Here is a 21,940-nt window from a genome sequence, read left to right as displayed (position 1 = left end):
AACCCTCCACGGACCCCCTGGAACCCTCCACGGACCCCTGGAACCCCCCAAGGACCCCCTGGAACCCCCCCAGTTCCACAACATGTTGCAACGCAACACGTTGAAGATCAGATATTTTCAGCAGATATGGTGCCGAGGGAAAAGGAGGGTCCGAGGATAGATCCCAGACAGACAGACAGACAGACAGACAGACAGACAGACAGACAGACAGACAGACAGACAGACAGACAGACAGACAGACAGACAGACAGACAGACAGACAGACTCACGTGTTGTAAGGAGTTGAGGTTCACAGCGTTGAGGTTTAGTCCAGCGTTCTCCTCCATGATTCACACTGTAGGAAGTAGAACAACAATGAATCAAGTCAAAACCTGCTGCTTAATGTCTCACATCGGCCTGTTTTAGTCCCACCAAATATTTACTAAACACATTTTGTCATCATTCTCCCACAGACTCTGTCCAAACATCACTCGTTGGAAGAGGAGGTCGGACGCGGTTTTTATTATTTGTTTAATTCGAAGCGCAGTTGCGTTCCGCTGACTTTGGGACTGGTTTGGGGCGGGAGGGGGGTTTGAATGTAATTATTGACTGTTGGTTTGAGTTTGTTTTCTTGTTTGTTTATTTCATTTAGTAGGGAAAGACAGGGAGAGACGTCATTGTGAAGTGTACTGTTTACCTGTGATTTCCTCAATTACAACTTCCTACATAAAGTGTTCAGAGTAAACCCCACCATCCTGCTGATTTATTCCTTAGTGAATCATTTGCCTTGCTGTGAAGAGGGCGATTGTTACACACTGATACTTCTATCATCTCTATAGATAGATTATAGACATGTTAAATATATCAATACTTCTATCCTCATGTCTTTAGACTATGATGTCATTTAGAACACTGTTTAGATTCAGATGCTGTTTATCATTCTAGTATATCATGGTGATCATAACACTCACTGTAAATCACTGTCTGTATCAATCACTGTACATTCAAAATGTTAGAAATAGAACCATGGAACACAGACACCGACTATACTGTATATTAATGTTATAATACAGGGGTGGGCAACTTTGTACTTTCCCCCCTAAAGGAACGCTTGGAGGAAGCCGTTATTGACTAACACTAAGACTAGACTAAGACTAGACCATTTCAGATGAGTAAAATAGGACTAAAACTAAAGCGTGTGTTATTCAAAAGACTAAATTGGAATTAGCTGTCAAAATGAACACTGGCCAGGCTACCATATTTGTTCGGAGTTTGGTAAATGAAGCCCTCCGAAAGGCTAAGAACAGGCAGCACACACGGGCATGACTCGTGTTAGTCGATTTATTGATGCAAAAGACCACAGGTCATAAACCTGGAAGAAAACAAAATAAAAAGGCATTACAATAATATACTTTTGAATATAATGCAACAATTAAACAAATAAGCGTCACAATATGTTATTGTAGTTGACTCTCACAAAATATCATATAGCTGAATATTCACCCAGAATATACCTGCTAAAATATAATTGTAACATAATCTTACAGCACCTCCCATTAATGATAGAAAACTGTAATATAAAGAAAACCGGCATCATGTATACATTCCTATATACACATGAGTAGCCTACATATAACCAAACCACACATATACTGTGTATCCACTAACATATATATATATATGCACAAAGTAAACACTGTTACTACAGCGAGCTGGATACAACAAGCATAAACTGCATTTCCCAGAATGCAAATCACCAACGTGCCTTGCGCAGATCGCACGCAGCACGCACACACGATACTACAACATCACCATGGCAACAGCTAGCACAACTAGTATGTTGATACTGACGCGACTCTTTTATGGATGTGCAAAACACCACCACACAATAACACAGCCCACAGGACTTCTCTACCACCCACCACGCTACGGTCCGCTAAGCGTCCCGACAAAGCAACCTGTCAAACAGCCAGCGCTGGTCACAGCTAAACATTAGCATTTGCTACATAACAAACACTCACTGTTTCCGTGCGCTGCTCGCTCAATACAAAACAAGTAAGTAAATAAGTAAGTAAGTAATGCTACTGCACAAATGCTATAGCAAACATTAGGCTATGCTATTATTTACACACTACAGTTCAAAGCTGCTAAACTTACCAACGGGCTGTGTGCTCCTGATGACATATCATTGTCGAGTGTAATGAGTGACACTCAACCCAACCCCTCATATGGTCGCAGTCGCACAGTCGCGCATGCGCAAACACTTCCATAATCATGACCATACTGACACACGTCTCGAGCATAATGTAATGAAATTAGAGTTATGAAAAGTATTAAATAGACAATAAAGAAGTAAATATATTTAACACCCCACAGTTCACATTATTTATAAATGAACTTTTTTAACCTATAAATAATTACTTATGTTTTTAAACCAAAATTCAAAAGAACCGAACACCTCCCACTTGGCCGACTGATCCAGATCCAAGGAGGCCACTTAAACAGTCACATGAGTCTCTCACAAATGGAATGTCAACTTAGTCCATCCTTGTAGGCATATATGTAAAGAAATTAAGAAACTGAAAATGTCTTTCAAAGTTAGTTATCCTTAGCTGAAAAGGCTCACTAAGGAGGTAGGTCCCACCACCTTGCCTCCTTACTGAGTGCGAGTTTGCCCCACAGCTCAGCCGCCTCCCAGGGTTGCCCAGTTCAGAGAGTTCTTTGGGCACCCATGGCGAGGACTTTCATACCTCCAGTTGGTCTTCAGCAGGTATCAGCACGACCAGTCTCCGCACATCTCTGCGTAGGATGATGGTCGAAGGCAGGGTAGAGTCTTTAGCCCGGGTTCTGGATACAAGAGGTGCAGGAGAGGCCATACAGGTCGCCACGTCAGCATCCCGAACCACTCCAGCCTCGTCCGGATAGGTGACGACGATTCTGCCGAGCCGGAACTGCCCCCTCAGGGCGTTCTGGTCTGCGATCCAGACCAGATCTCCAACCGTGACACTTCTTTCTGCTCGATGCCACTTGTGCCGGATAAACAAGTTCGGTCCCGCCAGCTCACTCCATTTCGACCAGAACTTGTCCACCCCAGCCTGGACAGCCCTCAGTCTGCGCCAAGGGTGGGTTTCCACGTCGATCCCGTGCATGTCTCCTCCTTGTCCGGTCCGCCCCAGGATAAGGGAGTTAGGAGTCAAGTACTCTACTGTTTCCTCTTGCTCCTGTGCCACAGCGTCGATGGGTCGCTCGTTAGTCAAGTTGGCTGCTGAGTAGAGAAGTGTCTGGAACTCCCCCCAGGTGTAGCAGCTGGTTGTTCCGCCGAGGCTACTGAGTGCTCTTTTGATAAGTTTGACAGCTGCCTCTGCTGCTCCATTCCTGTGAGGCGAGTCCGCAGGATGGAACTCCCACTGCCATTCAGTGCCATTTTTTGCTGCTATGCTCTCGACTGACGCCTTCTGTAGACAGGCAAGATGCTTGTGCAGTTCTTTCAGGGCAGGCTTGGCGCCCACGAAATTTGTGCCTCTGTCGGACCATAACTTCCGGGGATGCCCCCTCAGCGCGGTGAATCTGGAGTAGGCCTGAAGGAAGCTCTCAGAAGACAGGTCGTCGACAAGGTCAGCGTGGACTGCCCTGGAAGCCATGCAGCAATACACGACTCCCCAGACCTTTTTCTTGGTCCGTTTCTTTACAGCATCCATCACCTCGAAAGGGCCGAAAAGGTCCAATGTGGTATACTGGAACGGGTTTGCTCTGTTAGTACGCTCATGAGGAAGGTCGCTCATTACTTGCTGACATAGCCTTGCTCTCTGCTTCTTGCAAGTGATGCACTCGTTGATAACCTTCTTGACTATCCTCCGGCCTTCTATGACCCAGGCTTTTCTTCTTGTGTGCAGCAGTGTGGCAGAAATACCTTCATGATTTGCCTTGTGAGCTTCACTAGTCAGCAAGGTCCCCAGCCATGACTGGAAAGGGATTAACGGTACAGCTGCACCGTCTTCATTCCAAGATTGGACTCTACCGCCGCAGAGCAAGAGCCCTGTGTTGTTATCTTTGGTTACAACCAGGCGGTTCAGGGTCGTAGTCTTGAAGTCCACGCCGTCCTGGGCTGCAAGTGCCAAGTCTTGGAAGGCCATTTTTCTCTCTTCTGCGGACAGCTTAGAACTCTTCGCCTCCCACTGTGCTGAGTCAGAGCCTCTGTGTCTTAGATTCAGCCAGAATTCTGCCATTCGTCGAGCCCATGCGACAGTTCCACATAGTTTTGACAAGCTACTGAACCGTTGAGGGTCAACTAGGCGCACGAGAGCCACGCCCCAGGGTCTTCTCTTCGGCTTTTCTGCTGCTCGAGTCTGACCTTGGTCATTCGGCGGTGGCCGCTGAGCATTAACTCCCACGTCTGCCCCAACATCAGGGCTTGAGACTTTTCGTGATTGAGCCCTGGTGACTACAGCTGAAAACGCCTTTCTCTGCAACCTTTTCACGTCATCAGCGACTTTGGTCACAACTTCGCTAGCCATCTTCACAGGCCACTCAGCTTCAGGTCGTTTCAGGAATTCGGGGCCTTGTTGCCACCCTGACTCTTCACCAAGCTCTTCAGGAGTTGCTCCCCTTGTGACGATGTCGGATATGTTGAGGATGCCGTCAACCCACCTCCAGTCTTCCACTGACCCAGCCATCTGTATTTCTCCGATGCGGTTGGAAAAGAAGGTCTGGTAACCGTAGCTATCCTTCTGAATCGCTCCCAGGATGGTTTGGCTATCCACAAAGTGGACCCAGCGTGCGACTTCTATGCGGCAGTGCTTCTCAAAGTACCTCTTCAGACGGGTTGCGAAGACGGCACCGCATAACTCTGCCTTGATCACGTCTCCTTTCTGGTCGAGAGGAGTGAGCTTGGCTTTTGACTCAGCCAATCTCACGACGATCCCTCCTTGCGTCTCCCAACGGAGATAGAGCACGGCGCCGTAAGAAGCCTCACTTCCATCTGAAAACGTGACTCCCAAAGGGCGGCCTATGGCTCCAAAAGGTGTGAGGCTTCTCTCAAACCTGATCTGGCCGAGTCTCACATATTCCTCAAAGAGTCGTATAGCTGCCTCCCGGAGTCTTGGCGAGAGTGGTTCATCCCACGTGTCTTTTGTTGAATTGCCTATACTTGCTTCCTGGTAGGATTCCCTCACGAGCATCGCTCCTTTCTGCTTTGCTGGTGTGGCAAGTCCAATGGGGTCGTAGAAACCAGCGACTTGACTTAGAAGTATCCGACGAGTCAAGGGGTTTGGAGTGTTGCTTCTGACTTCATCTTCGCGTAGATCAATCCCCGTCCTCATCTTGCCTCGCTTCTTTGAGAAGTTGATGGACGTCATCACACGAAGTTTGTCAGTCTCAGGCTCGTAGCCAACACCTAGAGCCTTACTTTCTTCGTCTCCCATCTGGTTAGGCAACACCAGAGTCTTGGGCGCAGACGGAGTTGTTTCACTGTCACTGGAGTCGGCCGCAGTTCCAGACCTCCCACTTTGGCCTGTCAAGACCCACGGTTTTAGGGAGAAGCCTCCAGCCTTCAAGATCTTCTCGACACCTTTGGTGATCCTCTCCAGTGTCTTGATATCGTTGTGGGATGTCAGTATGTCATCGACATAACTGTCTTCTACCAAGACGCGGCGCTCTTCAACCATGGCTGCGAACTGCGGAAGGTTTGCCGTTTCCCTCATGGCAACCTGGGCGATACAACCAGCGGGTTTGTCTCCGATGTTGACCCTTACGACGACGAAGACCTCAATTTCATCCTCTGGGTTGTCTCTCCAGAGGAATCGATGGAGTTGAACTTCTTCGTCTTTCAACCAGACGGAGTTATACATTTTCTTGACGTCGCCTAGGGCGGCGTACAGTCCAGTCCTGAATCTGAGAAGGACTCCTCTGATTAGATTGAGGACATCTGGACCCTTGTGCAGAAGGTCATTTAAACTCACTCCGTGGAACTCTTGGCTGCTGTTCCACACAATTCTCACAGGGGTAGAGGATGAGTGGGGGTTAGGCGCAACCAGATGACTGATGTACCACTTCGGTCCCTTCCAGCTGTTGGATTCTTCTTTAGTAAGTTTAGCAGCAGCTCCCCTGGAGATCATGTCATGGATTTGCTCTTTATACGCAGCCTTCCACTCTGGCTCCCTTTCGAGGCGTTTCTCAGTGTTCAGGAAGGTCGCCTCCACTGCACGTCGGTTGTCTGGCAGTGTTGCGGGGTCTCCTTTCCATGGGTAAGCTGCGTCCCAGTGAGGGGAGTTGCTGTGCTTGTCAGCTAACACATAGGTGAGGCATTCTTTGATCTTTTCGATTTCTCTTTCCTCTCCTAGTGTCATTTCTTTGCCTCCAGGGGGACATCTCCCGCACTTACAGCCTCCACATTGAGGGTCGCAGGCCGCGCCAACGCTGTCCCACTTGAACCATTCGATTACTTCTTTGTTGGTTGCCGCAGTACTCCGGAGGATCGTTTCTCTGCCTTCCACGTCAGCTTCGACAGGACCTGTCGGATCCGCAAGGACTTCTCTGTAGGCCTTCGAAGCTGTTCTCATTGACCGTGCAAAATGGGTGTCAGACCTATGAACTGCCAAGTCTATTTCCTCGAAGAGGTCAGGGTGGGTCCCACCGACTGTCTTCCCAAGAGGACCATCCCAGAGGACGAGGTCTCCCTCCACTTTGACTGGCTGCGGGACTAGGCGACCTTCTCTGTGACTGATCAACAGGTCAATCTTCTCAGGGCGAACCAGATCGTGAGCAGTAAGGTCCGGAAAGAATTTCAGAAGTTGCCCTGGTGAGACTGCCTGGTGTACTTTAGCAATGCTCTCCAAGCCATAACACAGGAGTTTGTGCTCTGCCACTGCACCTTTGGGCGTCTTCACTCTCAGTCTTAGGCTATACCTTTTGGTTGCGACTGTCTTCTTCATTCCTCCGACTCCTTGGACGATCAGCTTGATGTTCTCTCCCTTCAGTCCGAGACGTTCAGCAGCGTCGTTGGATATGTAGTTCGTATCCGACGCGAGGTCGATCAATGTCCCGACCAGTTGGCCTGAGTTCGTCGTCACATCCAGGAGCATCATTATAACTGGGTACTCTCTCGGCTCACCGCCAGTGCTTGCGCACACTGTCGTTGAGATTTTGTTTGAGAAGGCTTCTTTAAACTCGGCCTTCAGCTCCGGAGAGAGTTTAGCAAAAAGCTCTTCTTGCTTGCCGGTCAGTCCAAGTCCCCTCTTCTCTACCTTGCTTCGCTCCCTGTTCTGCTCACCATCCCTTCTGTCGTTCTTCTTGGTCGGCGGCAGCGGACAGAGCAAGTAGTTGTGGTCCGAAGACCCTCCTTTCCTACAATCTTCTTTAGAGCAAAGAAACTTCCGGGTGCAACTGCCATCTTCACCATGGAGGCACAAGCACTTGAAGCATACTCCTGATTTCTTTAGTTGAGCCTTCTTGCTTGGCAGGTTGAGCTTCTTAAAGTCTTTGCAGGCAAATAGTCTACCTGCATGCCCTTCGTCTCCACAGGCTATGCATGAACTTGGTTGAGAGTCTTTGTGAATTGACGTGGCTTTGGTGAACGCCTTCTTCTCCTTACTCTTCTCCCATGATCTCTCAGGATAGTCTCTTGAGCTGGGCTGCAACTGATCCAACTCCTCCAGAATGTCCTCTTGTCTCTTCAGGTACTGTAGTAGATGATCAAAGTGGTTCCTGGGTGAGAAGCCGCTGGCAGGGTCGTTCTTGTGAGTGAGCCACTTTTCCTTCAGGGAGTCAGGTAGCTTACTCTCGATTGACTGGGCCACCACCCTATTCTTCACCGCATCTTCTTCCCCCAGGACTTGGAGATCCCGAAGGGCTCTCTCTACAGCCTGAATAAGCTCGATTGTCTTTCTGGGTTGGTTTCCCTTGACAGGCTGCAAGTCATGTATTTCCCTGGAGATGAGCAGTACTATTTTTGGCTTGTTTCCATACTTGTTGTCCAGGAGTCTGAACACGTCGTCAGCCGATCCGCAGCTGGACAGCACAAGGTCCCTCTTGACTTTGTCGTCCAGGCTGCCTAGAAGGTGGAACTTCCTCACATTTTCCAACCCATGAGGGTTTCCCAGCTGTTGAAGGTCCTCCCATTCAGCTTTCCAGCGGTAATAGTCTCTCATGTTGCCGGAGAAAGTGGGCAGGCGTGCTCGTTCCAGAGTAATCTGGGGCTTGAAGTTGTGTGACCCTGGATACATGCCATGACCTTGCGGCGGTGCGGCGTTTGGGATGACACCGTAGCCTTCAGCGGATTGACCGCCTATGGGACGGATCAGGCTTGTGACGGGGTGAGAACTAGCAGTCGTGGCTTGCTTGTCTTGGTCTTGCTTCACCGCGACATCTGGCTTTGCCTGTACTTGCTGCTCCTCTTCGTCAGACCACGCGTTGCGTCGCCACGCCCACCTATCCCACAGTCTCTCCTGTCGCTTCCTCAGCTTCCTGCTACGGTCTCTTGACTCTGTTAACCTGGCCAGAGGGATCATGCCAGCCCACTCATCGACCAGTTTGCTGAGCTCGTAGACCTCCCTTTCCAGGTTTTTGTTCATCAGTTCCCGCTCCATCCTGGACAGCTTCTGGTGGTCGATTGCTTCGGCCTGATCCAGGGCTGAGTCGGCCTCTTTGGCGAGGGTGGAGATGTGCTCCTCAGCGAACTTGGTCCAGAACTTATCCAGGACGAGGTGTTCAACTTCGTCGAACTTCCGGTCACACTCAGCTGACTTTTCGTCGACTTGATCTGCCTTTTTGATGGCCTCTTCATCTTCATCGTTAGATTCTAGTAGGGCCGTGGCGTAATCAAATCCTGCATCTGTGACTTTTTTATGTTCTCCTTTGAAGTTGGTCCACTCACTTATTAGCTCACTTTGGGGCAGTGCGTTCGCTCTGGAGATTAGATGTTTCGCTCTCCTGGTGAATGCAGTCTGGGCTGTTGAACGCTTCTGCTTCAGCTTCTCCATTTGGTTCTCTTCTGCCATCTTGTAGAGTTGTTGACTCCTTGATTAAGCAGGTGGCATGGATGGGCTGAAGTTTGATTAAAGGTTATCCGGTCCACTTCTTTCTTCAAGTAGCCGGGCCTTGGTTTATGACTGTTCGGAGTTTGGTAAATGAAGCCCTCCGAAAGGCTAAGAACAGGCAGCACACACGGGCATGACTCGTGTTAGTCGATTTATTGATGCAAAAGACCACAGGTCATAAACCTGGAAGAAAACAAAATAAAAAGGCATTACAATAATATACTTTTGAATATAATGCAACAATTAAACAAATAAGCGTCACAATATGTTATTGTAGTTGACTCTCACAAAATATCATATAGCTGAATATTCACCCAGAATATACCTGCTAAAATATAATTGTAACATAATCTTACAGCACCTCCCATTAATGATAGAAAACTGTAATATAAAGAAAACCGGCATCATGTATACATTCCTATATACACATGAGTAGCCTACATATAACCAAACCACACATATACTGTGTATCCACTAACATATATATATATATGCACAAAGTAAACACTGTTACTACAGCGAGCTGGATACAACAAGCATAAACTGCATTTCCCAGAATGCAAATCACCAACGTGCCTTGCGCAGATCGCACGCAGCACGCACACACGATACTACAACATCACCATGGCAACAGCTAGCACAACTAGTATGTTGATACTGACGCGACTCTTTTATGGATGTGCAAAACACCACCACACAATAACACAGCCCACAGGACTTCTCTACCACCCACCACGCTACGGTCCGCTAAGCGTCCCGACAAAGCAACCTGTCAAACAGCCAGCGCTGGTCACAGCTAAACATTAGCATTTGCTACATAACAAACACTCACTGTTTCCGTGCGCTGCTCGCTCAATACAAAACAAGTAAGTAAATAAGTAAGTAAGTAATGCTACTGCACAAATGCTATAGCAAACATTAGGCTATGCTATTATTTACACACTACAGTTCAAAGCTGCTAAACTTACCAACGGGCTGTGTGCTCCTGATGACATATCATTGTCGAGTGTAATGAGTGACACTCAACCCAACCCCTCATATGGTCGCAGTCGCACAGTCGCGCATGCGCAAACACTTCCATAATCATGACCATACTGACACACGTCTCGAGCATAATGTAATGAAATTAGAGTTATGAAAAGTATTAAATAGACAATAAAGAAGTAAATATATTTAACACCCCACAGTTCACATTATTTATAAATGAACTTTTTTAACCTATAAATAATTACTTATGTTTTTAAACCAAAATTCAAAAGAACCGAACAATATTGCAGCGTTGCAAACTGCATAATATTGCTGCCCTACAGAACAGATGTGAGTCAAGCAAGAACCCTCATGAAACAGAGGTGTTCAGACAGCAACATCTAGTGGTCTATTGCACCTTTAAATCTGAGATTGTTTTGGGTCCATTTGGTTACAACGGAGCTTGTAATAGGCCATTTTAACCCATTTAGGCCTGACGTCGAAATTAAAAAAATGTCTTCTAAATTCTGACAGTTTTCTGAAATACCTGTTTCTGTATCAGTGGTTCTCACAGGGTTAAACGCTATGTGTTCAATATTTCATGTCAAGGACCCCAAAAAATATATGTAACTGGCCGCCGACCCCCATCTGAAAACATGTTGTTCCAGGGACCCCTCCCCCCACACCCCCCAGAAGCAAAGATTTGAGTTAAAAATGTTCGCGCTGAAAGTATATTCAAAGATTTGTGCCACACTTTAAAAAATAGCAGACCTACAAGCTCACCGAGTGCCACGCTATGAGCTTGTAGATCTGCTATTTTTCAAAAGCTAAAGTGTAACATAATGCTTCAAACACCAAAAGGGGTTCCCGCCCAAAATGGGTTAAAATTGTCTATAGGCAACCTTAGGCACCAGTGCCAACATTGGCACAAATAAGGAGGGTGATCACTGGCACACTGCGGCATAAGTGTGTGAAAGAGCCTTTTTGGTTTAAAATACTATAACTAACTATTAAAAAAAGATAGCCAACGTATAAAATATGGATAAAGTGTTCAACCCATTCTGAACGGGAACCCCTTTTGGTGTTAGCACTATGTTATGCTTTAGCCATTGAAAAATAGAAGATCTACAAGCTCGTAGCGCGCCACCGAGTGGCGCGCTACGAGCTTGTAGGTCTGCTATTTTTGAAAAATTGAAGAACGACTGACATAGAAACATAGCTTTTTCAGAAAACTGTCAGGATGTAGAAGACCCCTGGAACCCCCCAAGGACCCCCTGGAACAGACAGACAGACAGGATGTAGAAACATTCACCCATTCACACACACATTCATACACCGATGACAGAGGTAAGTAATTACATCTAATTACATTCTACATTAATTAAAACAATAACCCACCTATCTCCCTAGTCAGAGTTCTGCTATATTTCCACCCTCACCCCAGAGGGACACATATTACACATTACATTGCACACTACTGTCGTAGCAAAAACAGCCAATCTACAAGCTCACAACACGCCGCAATGTGACGCCTTTTGAGCTTGTGGATCAGCTATTTTTGCTATTATTTGAACTGAAATCCTGAATTATTCTTTTGCTATTTTTTTATTGGAATCCTGAAAAGTAATATTAATTTAATTTCAAATGCATTTAACTTTATGAACCAAATACAAATACATTGGACATAAAAAATAGACATCAAAACAATAATATATCAATGTTCGGATATATATACCTGCGGGCCGCTTTAAGTGATGGTGGGGGCTGCATGTGGCCCCCGGGCCGCCAGTTGGCCCCCCATGTATGTTATATATAACCATGGAACATAGACACTATCTACTGTATATTAATCTATGTTATAGAACCATGGAACATAGACACTATCTACTGTATATTAATCTATGTTATAGAACCATGGAACACAGACACTATCTACTGTATATTAATCTATGTTATAGAACCATGGAACACAGACACTATCTACTGTATATTAATCTATGTTATAGAACCATGGAACATAGACACTATCTACTGTATATTAATCTATGTTATAGAACCATGGAACACAGACACTATCTACTGTATATTAATCTATGTTATAGATTATAGAACCATGGAACATAGTCACTATCTACTGTATATTAAATCTCTGCTGGAATGAACATGATCATAGGGGTTCAGAGAGTCTTGCTCAAGGACACTTCGACATGTAGCAGCCAGGAGGAGCCGGGAATTTAACCTGGAACCTTTGACGGCCGCTCTACACAAGTCTACTCACTTGACAGTCTCCAGGGCAGCAGACAGCGTCTTCAGAGCAGAGTCTCCTAAGTGGCTGAAGTTCAAGTCCAGCTGTTTCAGCTGGGAGGAGGGGTTGGAGGTCACAGCTGAAGCCAGAGAAGAACAGCCTTCCTCTGTGACTCCACAGCCTGACAACCTGCAGAGAAATACACATTTAACAAAGTGCTGTGTTGATGTTCACGTAGAGATCCACACAGAGAGAACACACATTCTTTACCCCAGGATCTGCAGTCCACACTGTGGACTCTTCAGTAACGCAGAGAGCTGGAGCAGTTGTGATTCCTGCAGGCAGATGAAACTGAGGTCCAATTCTTTCAGATGGAGAAGATTAGAGCTGAGAGCTGAGAGCAGAACTTCAAATCCTGTCTGTGTGAAGGTACAGCCAGCAAGTCTGTAATTACACATGAAATATCTGGACTGAATATCACAGTTTTGGAGTAAAGACGCCAAGAGATGGAAAGAGAAGGCAGGCAGGGATAATGTGAAGTAAATCATCATAATCTTAATCTTCCAACATAGGAATTGTGCGTGCGTGTGTGTGTGTGAGCCAACATGACTACATACTGTAATCACTGTACCCCATTAGTTCACATAATGATAATTCCCTAGCAGCCATGATGGATCACATATTGTAGTTACTGTACCGTAGCATTGATAATGATAATCCCCTAGCAGCCATGATGGATCACATATTGTAGTTACTGTACCGTAGCATTGTGATGTGAGAGTATGAACTTTACTAGACAACACAAACTCTGACCATATCATTATTCTAATCAGTGGGATACCATGATGTCAACTTTATTAACACTCTTATTATTAAGAATCAAACTATAAATAATAAAACAGAACTAATAATAAAATAATAATGTGACCTCAGTATCTCCAGATGACAGTTTGGACTCTTCAATGCAGCAGTGAGCAGGTCCATGGATGGATCCGTTATGTCATTATAACTGATGTCCAATTCTCTTAGATGTGAAGGATTAGAGCTGAGAGCTGAAGCCACAATCTCATATTCTGCCTCTTCGAGTTGACAGCCAACAAGTCTGTAAATGTAGATGATGTAAAATCAGTGATCATCAACACAGATTAGATCAAATTCATGTTCAATGAAATGAGCTATAAAGTGTAATGTAAATGTACCAATGTCTAGTTGTTCAGATATTGACAGGTCATATAAGAACAGTCTAGTTGGTCAGATATTGACAGGTCATATAAGAACAGTCTAGTTGGTCAGATAAGAACAGGTCATATAAGAACAGTCTAGTTGGTCAGATATTGACAGGTCATATAAGAACAGTCTAGTTCTAGTTGGTCAGATATTGACAGGTCATATAAGAACAGTCTAGTTGGTCAGATATTGACAGGTCATATAAGAACAGTCTAGTTGGTCAGATATTGACAGGTCATATAAGAACAGTCTAGTTGGTCAGATATTGACAGGTCATATAAGAACAGTCTAGTTGGTCGGATATTGACAGGTCATATAAGAACAGTCTAGTTGGTCAGATATTGACAGGTCATATAAGAACAGTCTAGTTGGTCAGATATTGACAGGTCATATAAGAACAGTCTAGTTGGTCAGATATTGACAGGTCATATAAGAACAGTCTAGTTGGTCGGATATTGACAGGTCATATAAGAACAGTCTAGTTGGTCAGATATTGACAGGTCATATAAGAACAGTCTAGTTGGTCAGATATTGACAGGTCATATAAGAACAGTCTAGTTGGTCAGATATTGACAGGTCATATAAGAACAGTCTAGTTGGTCAGATAAGAACAGGTCATATAAGAACAGTCTAGTTGGTCAGATATTGACAGGTCATATAAGAACAGTCTAGTTGGTCAGATAGACAGGTCATATAAGAACAGTCTAGTTGGTCAGATATTGACAGGTCATATAAGAACAGTCTAGTTGGTCAGATATTGACAGGTCATATAAGAACAGTCTAGATCAGGGGTTTTCAACCGGTGGTCCGCGCCCCCCTGGTGGTCCGCAGAGGTACTGCTGGTGGTCCGCAGCCAGGCATTCAGAAATGTTGTATTTTTGCCTTTTTTTCTTTACCTTTCTAATATATATTATAAAACTTATTTGCACTATTTTTACTTGTTTGTGAATAATAATAATAACTTAAGTCGAATCTAACATTACAATTCAAAAAGTCAAGTGCTCAACGTGTCAAATAAACTAAAAAAAGCTGACGGAGCCATCAGCTGCTGCAGCGGAACAACCATCCTTCTCTTCCACCCAACGCATGTTGTGCTTCCACCCAACGCATGCATGCTTACCGTGCTTGCTGCCCAAGGCAAGCACGGTAAGACGTTGCCATAATTATTCATCCAATTCATAATAATATGTTTGGGAAAGTCAAATCTCCCTGCCATAGAGTTATAATATCTGCCGCGGATCGATTGAATAGTCTCACATAATACGTGACGTATTCACTATTCAATGTGCAACTTCTCAGTCTATCGTTGCCGAAAAGGCAGAGCTACAAGCTCACAACGCGATGCAGCCAGGTGCAATGTGAGCTGGTAGATTGGCTATTTTTGGTGCGTGGCACCGTCGTACGATGATGTATACATTACGGCAGGGCTCCACTGGGCGCGTTGCGTCACACGTGCGTCACACGTGCGTCACGCGTGCGTGCGTCAAAAAACGAACCGGTTCAATTTTATGGTGACGGAGACGCGACGCAACGCGGGCAGTGGAGCCACCCTCCATTGATTAAAAGGGAACATTCCCGACGCTGACGGAGACGCGACGCAGACGCGACGCAGACGCGCCCAGTGGAGCCCTGGCGTTACTCTTTTAAAGTGACGGTACACAATGAACAGTTCCCTCTGTATGTTAGAAAGGTAATGTATAAACCGTTGTAGGTTGGTTAAAATAAAGAGAAGATTATTAGATTAATAGAATAAGATAAAAATATATATTCTGTTTCTGTGTGTGTGTGTGTGTGTGTGTGTGTGTGTGTGTGTGGGGGGGGGGGGTTGTCAGAAACAAACCTACTGTGACTGTCAAATGTGTCTTCAGTGTTTGGGTGATTAACTGAAATGGATTATTATTTTGAGACTTATTTTGAGTCCTGCTTAGTACAAGTAAAAAACACTTTTGTTAAAATACTTAGTTTTTTTTGTCCAGCTCATGAATGTAGCCTGTGATAGTGTGATTAGTGAGTAACAAGTAAGAAGAAAACAAAAACAATCTTAACCCATGGTGCATGAATGCCCCACCACTGTTGTGTCGGGTGGGTCCATCGTAGATCTACGATGAACCCACCCGACACAACAGTGGTGGTCCCCAGGCTGCTGCTAGTCAGAATGGTGGTCCCTGGGTCAAAACCAGTTGAAAACCCCTGGTCTAGTTGGTCGGATATTGACAGGTCATATAAGAACAGTCTAGTTGGTCAGATAAGAACAGGTCATATAAGAACAGTCTAGTTGGTCAGATATTGACAGGTCATATAAGAACAGTCTAGTTGGTCAGATATTGACAGGTCATATAAGAACAGTCTAGTTGGTCAGATATTGACAGGTCATATAAGAACAGTCTAGTTGGTCAGATATTGACAGGTCATATAAGAACAGTCTAGTTGGTCAGATAAGAACAGGTCATATAAGAACAGGGAACCAGAAAACATCAAAGTGAAAGACAAATAATCTGTATTAACCCATTCTGACCTGAAATCAGATTCTAAAAATGTCTTCTACATCCTGATAGTTTTCTGAAAAAGCTGTTTCTATGTCAGTCGTTCTTCGACTAAAATAGCAGACCTACAAGCTCATAGCGCGCCACCGAGTGGCGCGCTATGAGCTTGTAGATCTGCTATTTTTCAATAGCTAAAGCATAACATGGTGTTTAAAACACCAAAAGGGGTTCCCGCCCAAAATGATTTAATACTACAGTGTGTAACTTGCATTGATTGATCTATGAATGTTATCTTATTTATTCTTTTTACTTTGTTCTCTGTGCGTGTCAGTCAGTTCCATTTAGGCAAAAATGCTGTATAAATATTTTACACACACACACACACACACACACACACACACACACACACACACACACACACACACACACACACACACACACACACACACACACACACACACACACACACACACACACACACACACACACACACACACACACACACACACACACACACACACACACACTAAGGCTGTACCCTAACCCTTATTTTAGGACTCGAACTTCGGCAGGAATTTTCGAGTGAACATTCGGACCATTTGTTTCTAATTAATTAGAAAAATAACCGTCTCGATCAGAGCGCACAGCGCGTCTCCCCCGCTCTTTATCAATCTCTCTCGTCTCTCTCAACACACACACACACACACACACACACACACACACACACACACACACACACACACACACACACACACACACACACACACACACACACACACACACACACACACACACACACACACACACACACACACACACACACACACACACACACACACACACACATTAAGGTATACTGTTTATGGTTAATTGCTTCTCTGTGGGTGGTAGGATCCTCCCCTATAAAGGGGAGACTGCAGGCAGAGCTAGTCAGTGATGCTCGGGCAGGCATCATGCTGACAGCCCAGTGAGAGAGCTGCTAGGGCCCAGTCCAGGGGCATAGCCTAGTGCAGTTTGGTTATTTTTACTTTGTCCTAAGTTTTGCATTAGGTATTTTTGAGTTCTTCATTTTGTACTTTTGGCCAGTATTGTTTTTGCAGTTTGATATTCTTTCATTGTGAATATCTGCACCGGAGCTAAAGTTGGGAGAAATAAAATCCACAAAAAGCATCGCTGACGTTTTTGGAGACTTGGCCCTCGGGCAACTTCACAATGTCCTTTTGCTTATTCCACTGTTGTGGATTTGAGAAATGTGTATTTGTACTGTATTTAATGATATTTCATTAATTGATCTAATGACCATGTTGTGTTGGTTCCACCCACTGACTACTAACGTGAGTACAGCATCTTGCAATGGGTCTGGTCCACAAGATTCGATACACCACTAGGATACCCATGTACCTGTCTAAATACTTCACTAAGATACCCATGTACCTGTCTAAATACTTCACTAAGATACCCATGTACCTGTCTAAATACTTCACTAAGATACACATGTACCTGTCTAAATACTTCACTAAGATACCCATGTACCTGTCTAAATACTTCACTAAGATACCCATGTACCTGTCTAAATACTTCACTAAGATACACATGTACCTGTCTAAATACTTCACTAAGATACCCATGTACCTGTCTAAATACTTCACTAAGATACACATGTACCTGTCTAAATACTTCACTAAGATACACATGTACCTGTCTAAATACTTCACTAAGATACACATGTACCTGTCTAAATACTTCACTAAGATACACATGTACCTGTCTAAATACTTCACTAAGATACACATGTACCTGTCTAAATACTTCACTAAGATACCCATGTACCTGTCTAAATACTTCACTAAGATACCCATGTACCTGTCTAAATACTTCACTAAGATACCCATGTACCTGTCTAAATACTTCACTAAGATACACATGTACCTGTCTAAATACTTCACTAAGATACCCATGTACCTGTCTAAATACTTCACTAAGATACACATGTACCTGTCTAAATACTTCACTAAGATACCCATGTACCTGTCTAAATACTTCACTAAGATACACATGTACCTGTCTAAATACTTCACTAAGATACACATGTACCTGTCTAAATACTTCACTAAGATACACATGTACCTGTCTAAATACTTCACTAAGATACACATGTACCTGTCTAAATACTTCACTAAGATACACATGTACCTGTCTAAATACTTCACTAAGATACCCATGTACCTGTCTAAATACTTCACTAAGATACCCATGTACCTGTCTAAATACTTCACTAAGATACCCATGTACCTGTCTAAATACTTCACTAAGATACACATGTACCTGTCTAAATACTTCACTAAGATACACATGTACCTGTCTAAATACTTCCTTAATGTAAACGAAGTCCACACCCACAACACCAGAGGGAGATTCGGCACAAACAAGGGACTAAATTATTTTCACTCCTATGCCACCAAAATGTGGAACGCCCTACCAACAGTCATTAAGACATGTGAATCCCTTGACTCCTTCAAAACCGCTCTCAAAGGGCACCTACGGATGGCTGCAATTCGAAACTGGCCTCTGTAAAATCTGATGAATTGAACAATGTGGACCCTGTTGTAAACAAGTGTAATGCTTAATTGGGTCGTCCACTCACAGAACACAGTCTTTGTATTGAGTTTGTACTTGAAATGTACTGTAATTCTACAAACTACAAATATTTCAATCAATCAATAAATCAAATGTCTATTTAAGTGGGTGGATCACTGACATCTTGAGTTTGACCAGATGAAGAGCCTAACCCTCTAGGTGGCGCTGTCCTACAGGAGGACAGTTATTAAACAATTTTTTTGAGTGTAAAATCAGTCATTACGACGGCATGAAGGCCCGCCAAAATACATTTTAGTCGACTAAATCAACCATAGATTTAGTCGACTGAAATCTTATGACATTTAGTCGACTAAAACTAGACTTAACACCAAGACATTCCGGGTCGACTAAAATGTGACTAAAAACTAAACGAAAACTATACATTCGAGAGACAAAAAACGTCTAAAACTAAAAATCATTTAACCCATTTTGGGGCGTGAACCCCTTTTGGCGTTAGCTATTGAAAAATAGCAGATCTACAAGCTCATAGCCCTAACCCTAACCCTAACCCTTAGAGCTTGTAGGTCTGCTATTTTTGAAAAAAATCGAAGAACGACTGACATAGAAACATAGCTTTTTCAGAAAACTGTCAGGATGTAGACGACATTTTTAGAATCTGATCTCAGGTCAAAACGGGTTAACCCATTTTTTGACCCACATTTGGTGTTAGCATCATGTCGTGCTTTAGCTATTGAAAAATAGCAGATCTACAAACTCATAGCGCGACACCGAGTGGCGCGCTACGAGCTTGTAGGTCTGCTATTTTTGAAAAATCGAAGACACTTTTAGAATCTGATCTCAGGTCAGAATGGGTTAATAATGAAACTGTCAGGATGTAGAAGACATATTTTAGAATCTGATCTCAGGTCAGAATGGGTTAATAATGAAACTGTCAGGATGTAGAAGACATATTTTAGAATCTGATCTCAGGTCAGAATGGGTTAATTTTCCTGCGACCAAAACCAACCGACGGCGTCTGTCTCCCTCTCTCTCACCTGCGTGAGCACGGCGAGCGGCGGTGGTGAGCTGACCACCGCTCCGGTGGTGAGGTGAGCACCGCTCCGGTGGTGAGCTGACCACCGCTCCGGTGGTGAGCTGACCACCGCTCCGGTGGTGAGGTGAGCACCGCTCCGGTGGTGAGGTGAGCACCGCTCCGGTGGTGAGCTGACCACCGCTCCGGTGGTGAGGTGAGCACCGCTCCGGTGGTGAGCTGACCACCGGAGCTGAAATAACGTTGAGCGGTGGTGAGTAAAAACAGAGAGAAGGGCAGGAGCGGTGGCGGTGGTTTGCTCTTCACCGCGGCTCAGTGACGTCATGTTGTAGTTCGGTGGTCACCCCACCCCCGTAAATCCAGCCTTAACACTCACCCAGACAGCCCCCCCCCCCCCCCCCCCCCCCCCCCCCCCCACCATGGTGTAGAGTCTAACACTCACCCAGACAGGCCCCCCCCCCCACCATGGCGTAGAATCCGGGGGTGACGCAGTCGGCTCCCGGGCGGCACCAGTTCTTGAAGATGATCCAGTCGTGGTGGTGGAACGCCATCTGCTCCACGGCGATGCCCACCATGCGCCCGGCGATGGCGCCCACCGCCATGCTGGGGATGAACAGGCCCGACGGGATCTGGGGGAGGGGGAGGGGCACATGGGGGAGGGGGAGACATGTGAGACATGAGACTGAACAATTAGCCCATTCTGACCTGAGATCAGATTCATAGAGGTTTCCACTGGACACACAGTCTGACTAAAATTAATTTACGGCTGTTATCAAAGCAGACCTGGGCATCCAGAACACCTCAACAGTGCCACAGGCTGATCACCTCCATGCCACGCCCCATTGATTGATTGATTGATTGAAATATTTATTAACAGTTTGCAGAATTACAGTACATTTCAAGCACAAACTCAATACAAAGACTGTTAACTGTGAGTGGACGACCCAATTAAGCATTACACTTGTTTACAAGAGGGTCCACCATGTTCAATTCATCAAAACATTTAGAGGCGTACAAATAAGACACTTCTATATAGTTAAAGAACAGAACAGGAATTCATCATAAAGGAAGCAAAAAGGGAAAAGAAACAGAATATACAGTGAGGGGAAAAGGGGGGGGGGGGGGTGTGAAAATGTGTGAAATAATGTGTTCAAAAGTAGCCCAGACCAAGTAGTAACTGCATACATTAATATACTTTTCAGATGGTCGACATTTCTCGTTTTAAAAAGATCATTTTTTTAGTGGTCTCGTAAAATATTCTAATTCATTGAGATGATGATGATGATGATTTTATTTTCATGAGCTGTACTCTGTAGCTCATCAAGATTAAAACAAAAAAAATGTTTTAAATACTTCACTTTATGAGTTGAGAATAATGGAATGGAAGTTTCACTTTTTGAATTATATTACAGATGAAAATTAACTTTAACAAAATATTCTAATTCATTGAGATGGAGCTGTAGAAACAGTTTAGAAGCCTTTTTTCTTTTTAAATGGGCTTAGTTATTTAACCCTAATTTAACCGCAGGAACCCCTTTTGGTGTTTTAAATATTATTATTGTAAATATGTTATTATTTAGCTATTGAAAAATAGCAGATCTACAAGCTCATAGCACGCCACCGAGTGGCGCGCTATGAACTTTCAAAAATAGTGAAGAGGATTTAGAATATTTGTTTTTAATTTTGAGGTCTAATTCTGAGGCCTAAATGGGGTTTAAGAGACGGTATACCTTCATGCCGAACGTGAATAATAATAATAATATAATAATATTTATTATTAATATACCTTCATGCTGAACGTGAATAATAATAATAATAATAATATAATAATAATAATATTATTAATATACCTTCATGCCGAACGTGAAGATGGTGATGACGATCTTGAAGACCAGCGCCAGCGCCAGCTGCCAGAGGGCGCTGTAGACCCCGGAGCCCGCGGGCCTGTCGGGGATGTCGTCCACGGGCCGCGACATGTTGGGGTTGTTGACGTAGTCGCACAGCTCCGACGTGCTGCGCCGCGTGTACGGGTTAGGGAACGCCACCAGGGCCGTGATGCAAGTCACCTCCAGAACCGGGTACCTGGGGGAGGGAACAGGGTTTAGTGTCACCTCCAGAACCACCTCCAGAACCACCTCCAGAACCGGGTACCTGGTGGTTGCGGACCAAATACATATAACAAAGATTTGAGGCACAGTTTCACGACTTTAAAAAAATAGCTTGTAGATCTGCTATTTTTCAACAGTTAAAGTATAACATAATGCTTGGAACACCAAAAGGGGTTCCTGTTTTGAACAGGTTAACGGTGGTTACCTGCCCAGCTGGGTGGTCTTAGAGGTGGTCTTAGAGGTGGGTTTAGAGGTGGTCTTAGAGGTGGTCT

General features: G+C 44.6%; 1 protein-coding gene across 4 annotated transcripts in view; it reads right to left on the bottom strand.

The window, feature by feature from the left end:
* LOC310865820 (tripartite motif-containing protein 16-like) overlaps positions 1-13,319 on the bottom strand; it is a 162,997-nt gene extending 149,678 nt beyond the window's left edge. For 3 of the 4 annotated variants that reach the window (XM_083775030.1, XM_083775029.1, XM_083775028.1), the window contains exons 1-4: positions 13,151-13,319; positions 12,493-12,666; positions 12,256-12,411; positions 270-334 (exon numbers count right to left, since the gene is read on the bottom strand). In XM_083775030.1, the coding sequence (XP_083631156.1) occupies positions 270-334; positions 12,256-12,411; positions 12,493-12,666; positions 13,151-13,206 (451 nt within the window). In that variant the 5' untranslated portion in view covers positions 13,207-13,319. The remainder of the gene's footprint in view (positions 1-269; positions 335-12,255; positions 12,412-12,492; positions 12,667-13,150) is intronic. The other variant, XM_083775031.1, reaches the window with a different exon arrangement.
* Between the last annotated feature and the right edge of the window lie 8,621 nt (positions 13,320-21,940).

Source organism: Protomyctophum parallelum (assembly GCF_964188405.1).
Source record: "Protomyctophum parallelum genome assembly, chromosome: 1".
Lineage (NCBI taxonomy): Eukaryota > Metazoa > Chordata > Actinopteri > Myctophiformes > Myctophidae > Protomyctophum > Protomyctophum parallelum.
Note: the sequence above shows the minus strand (reverse complement) of the source record. Positions and strands in the feature narration are given on the sequence as shown.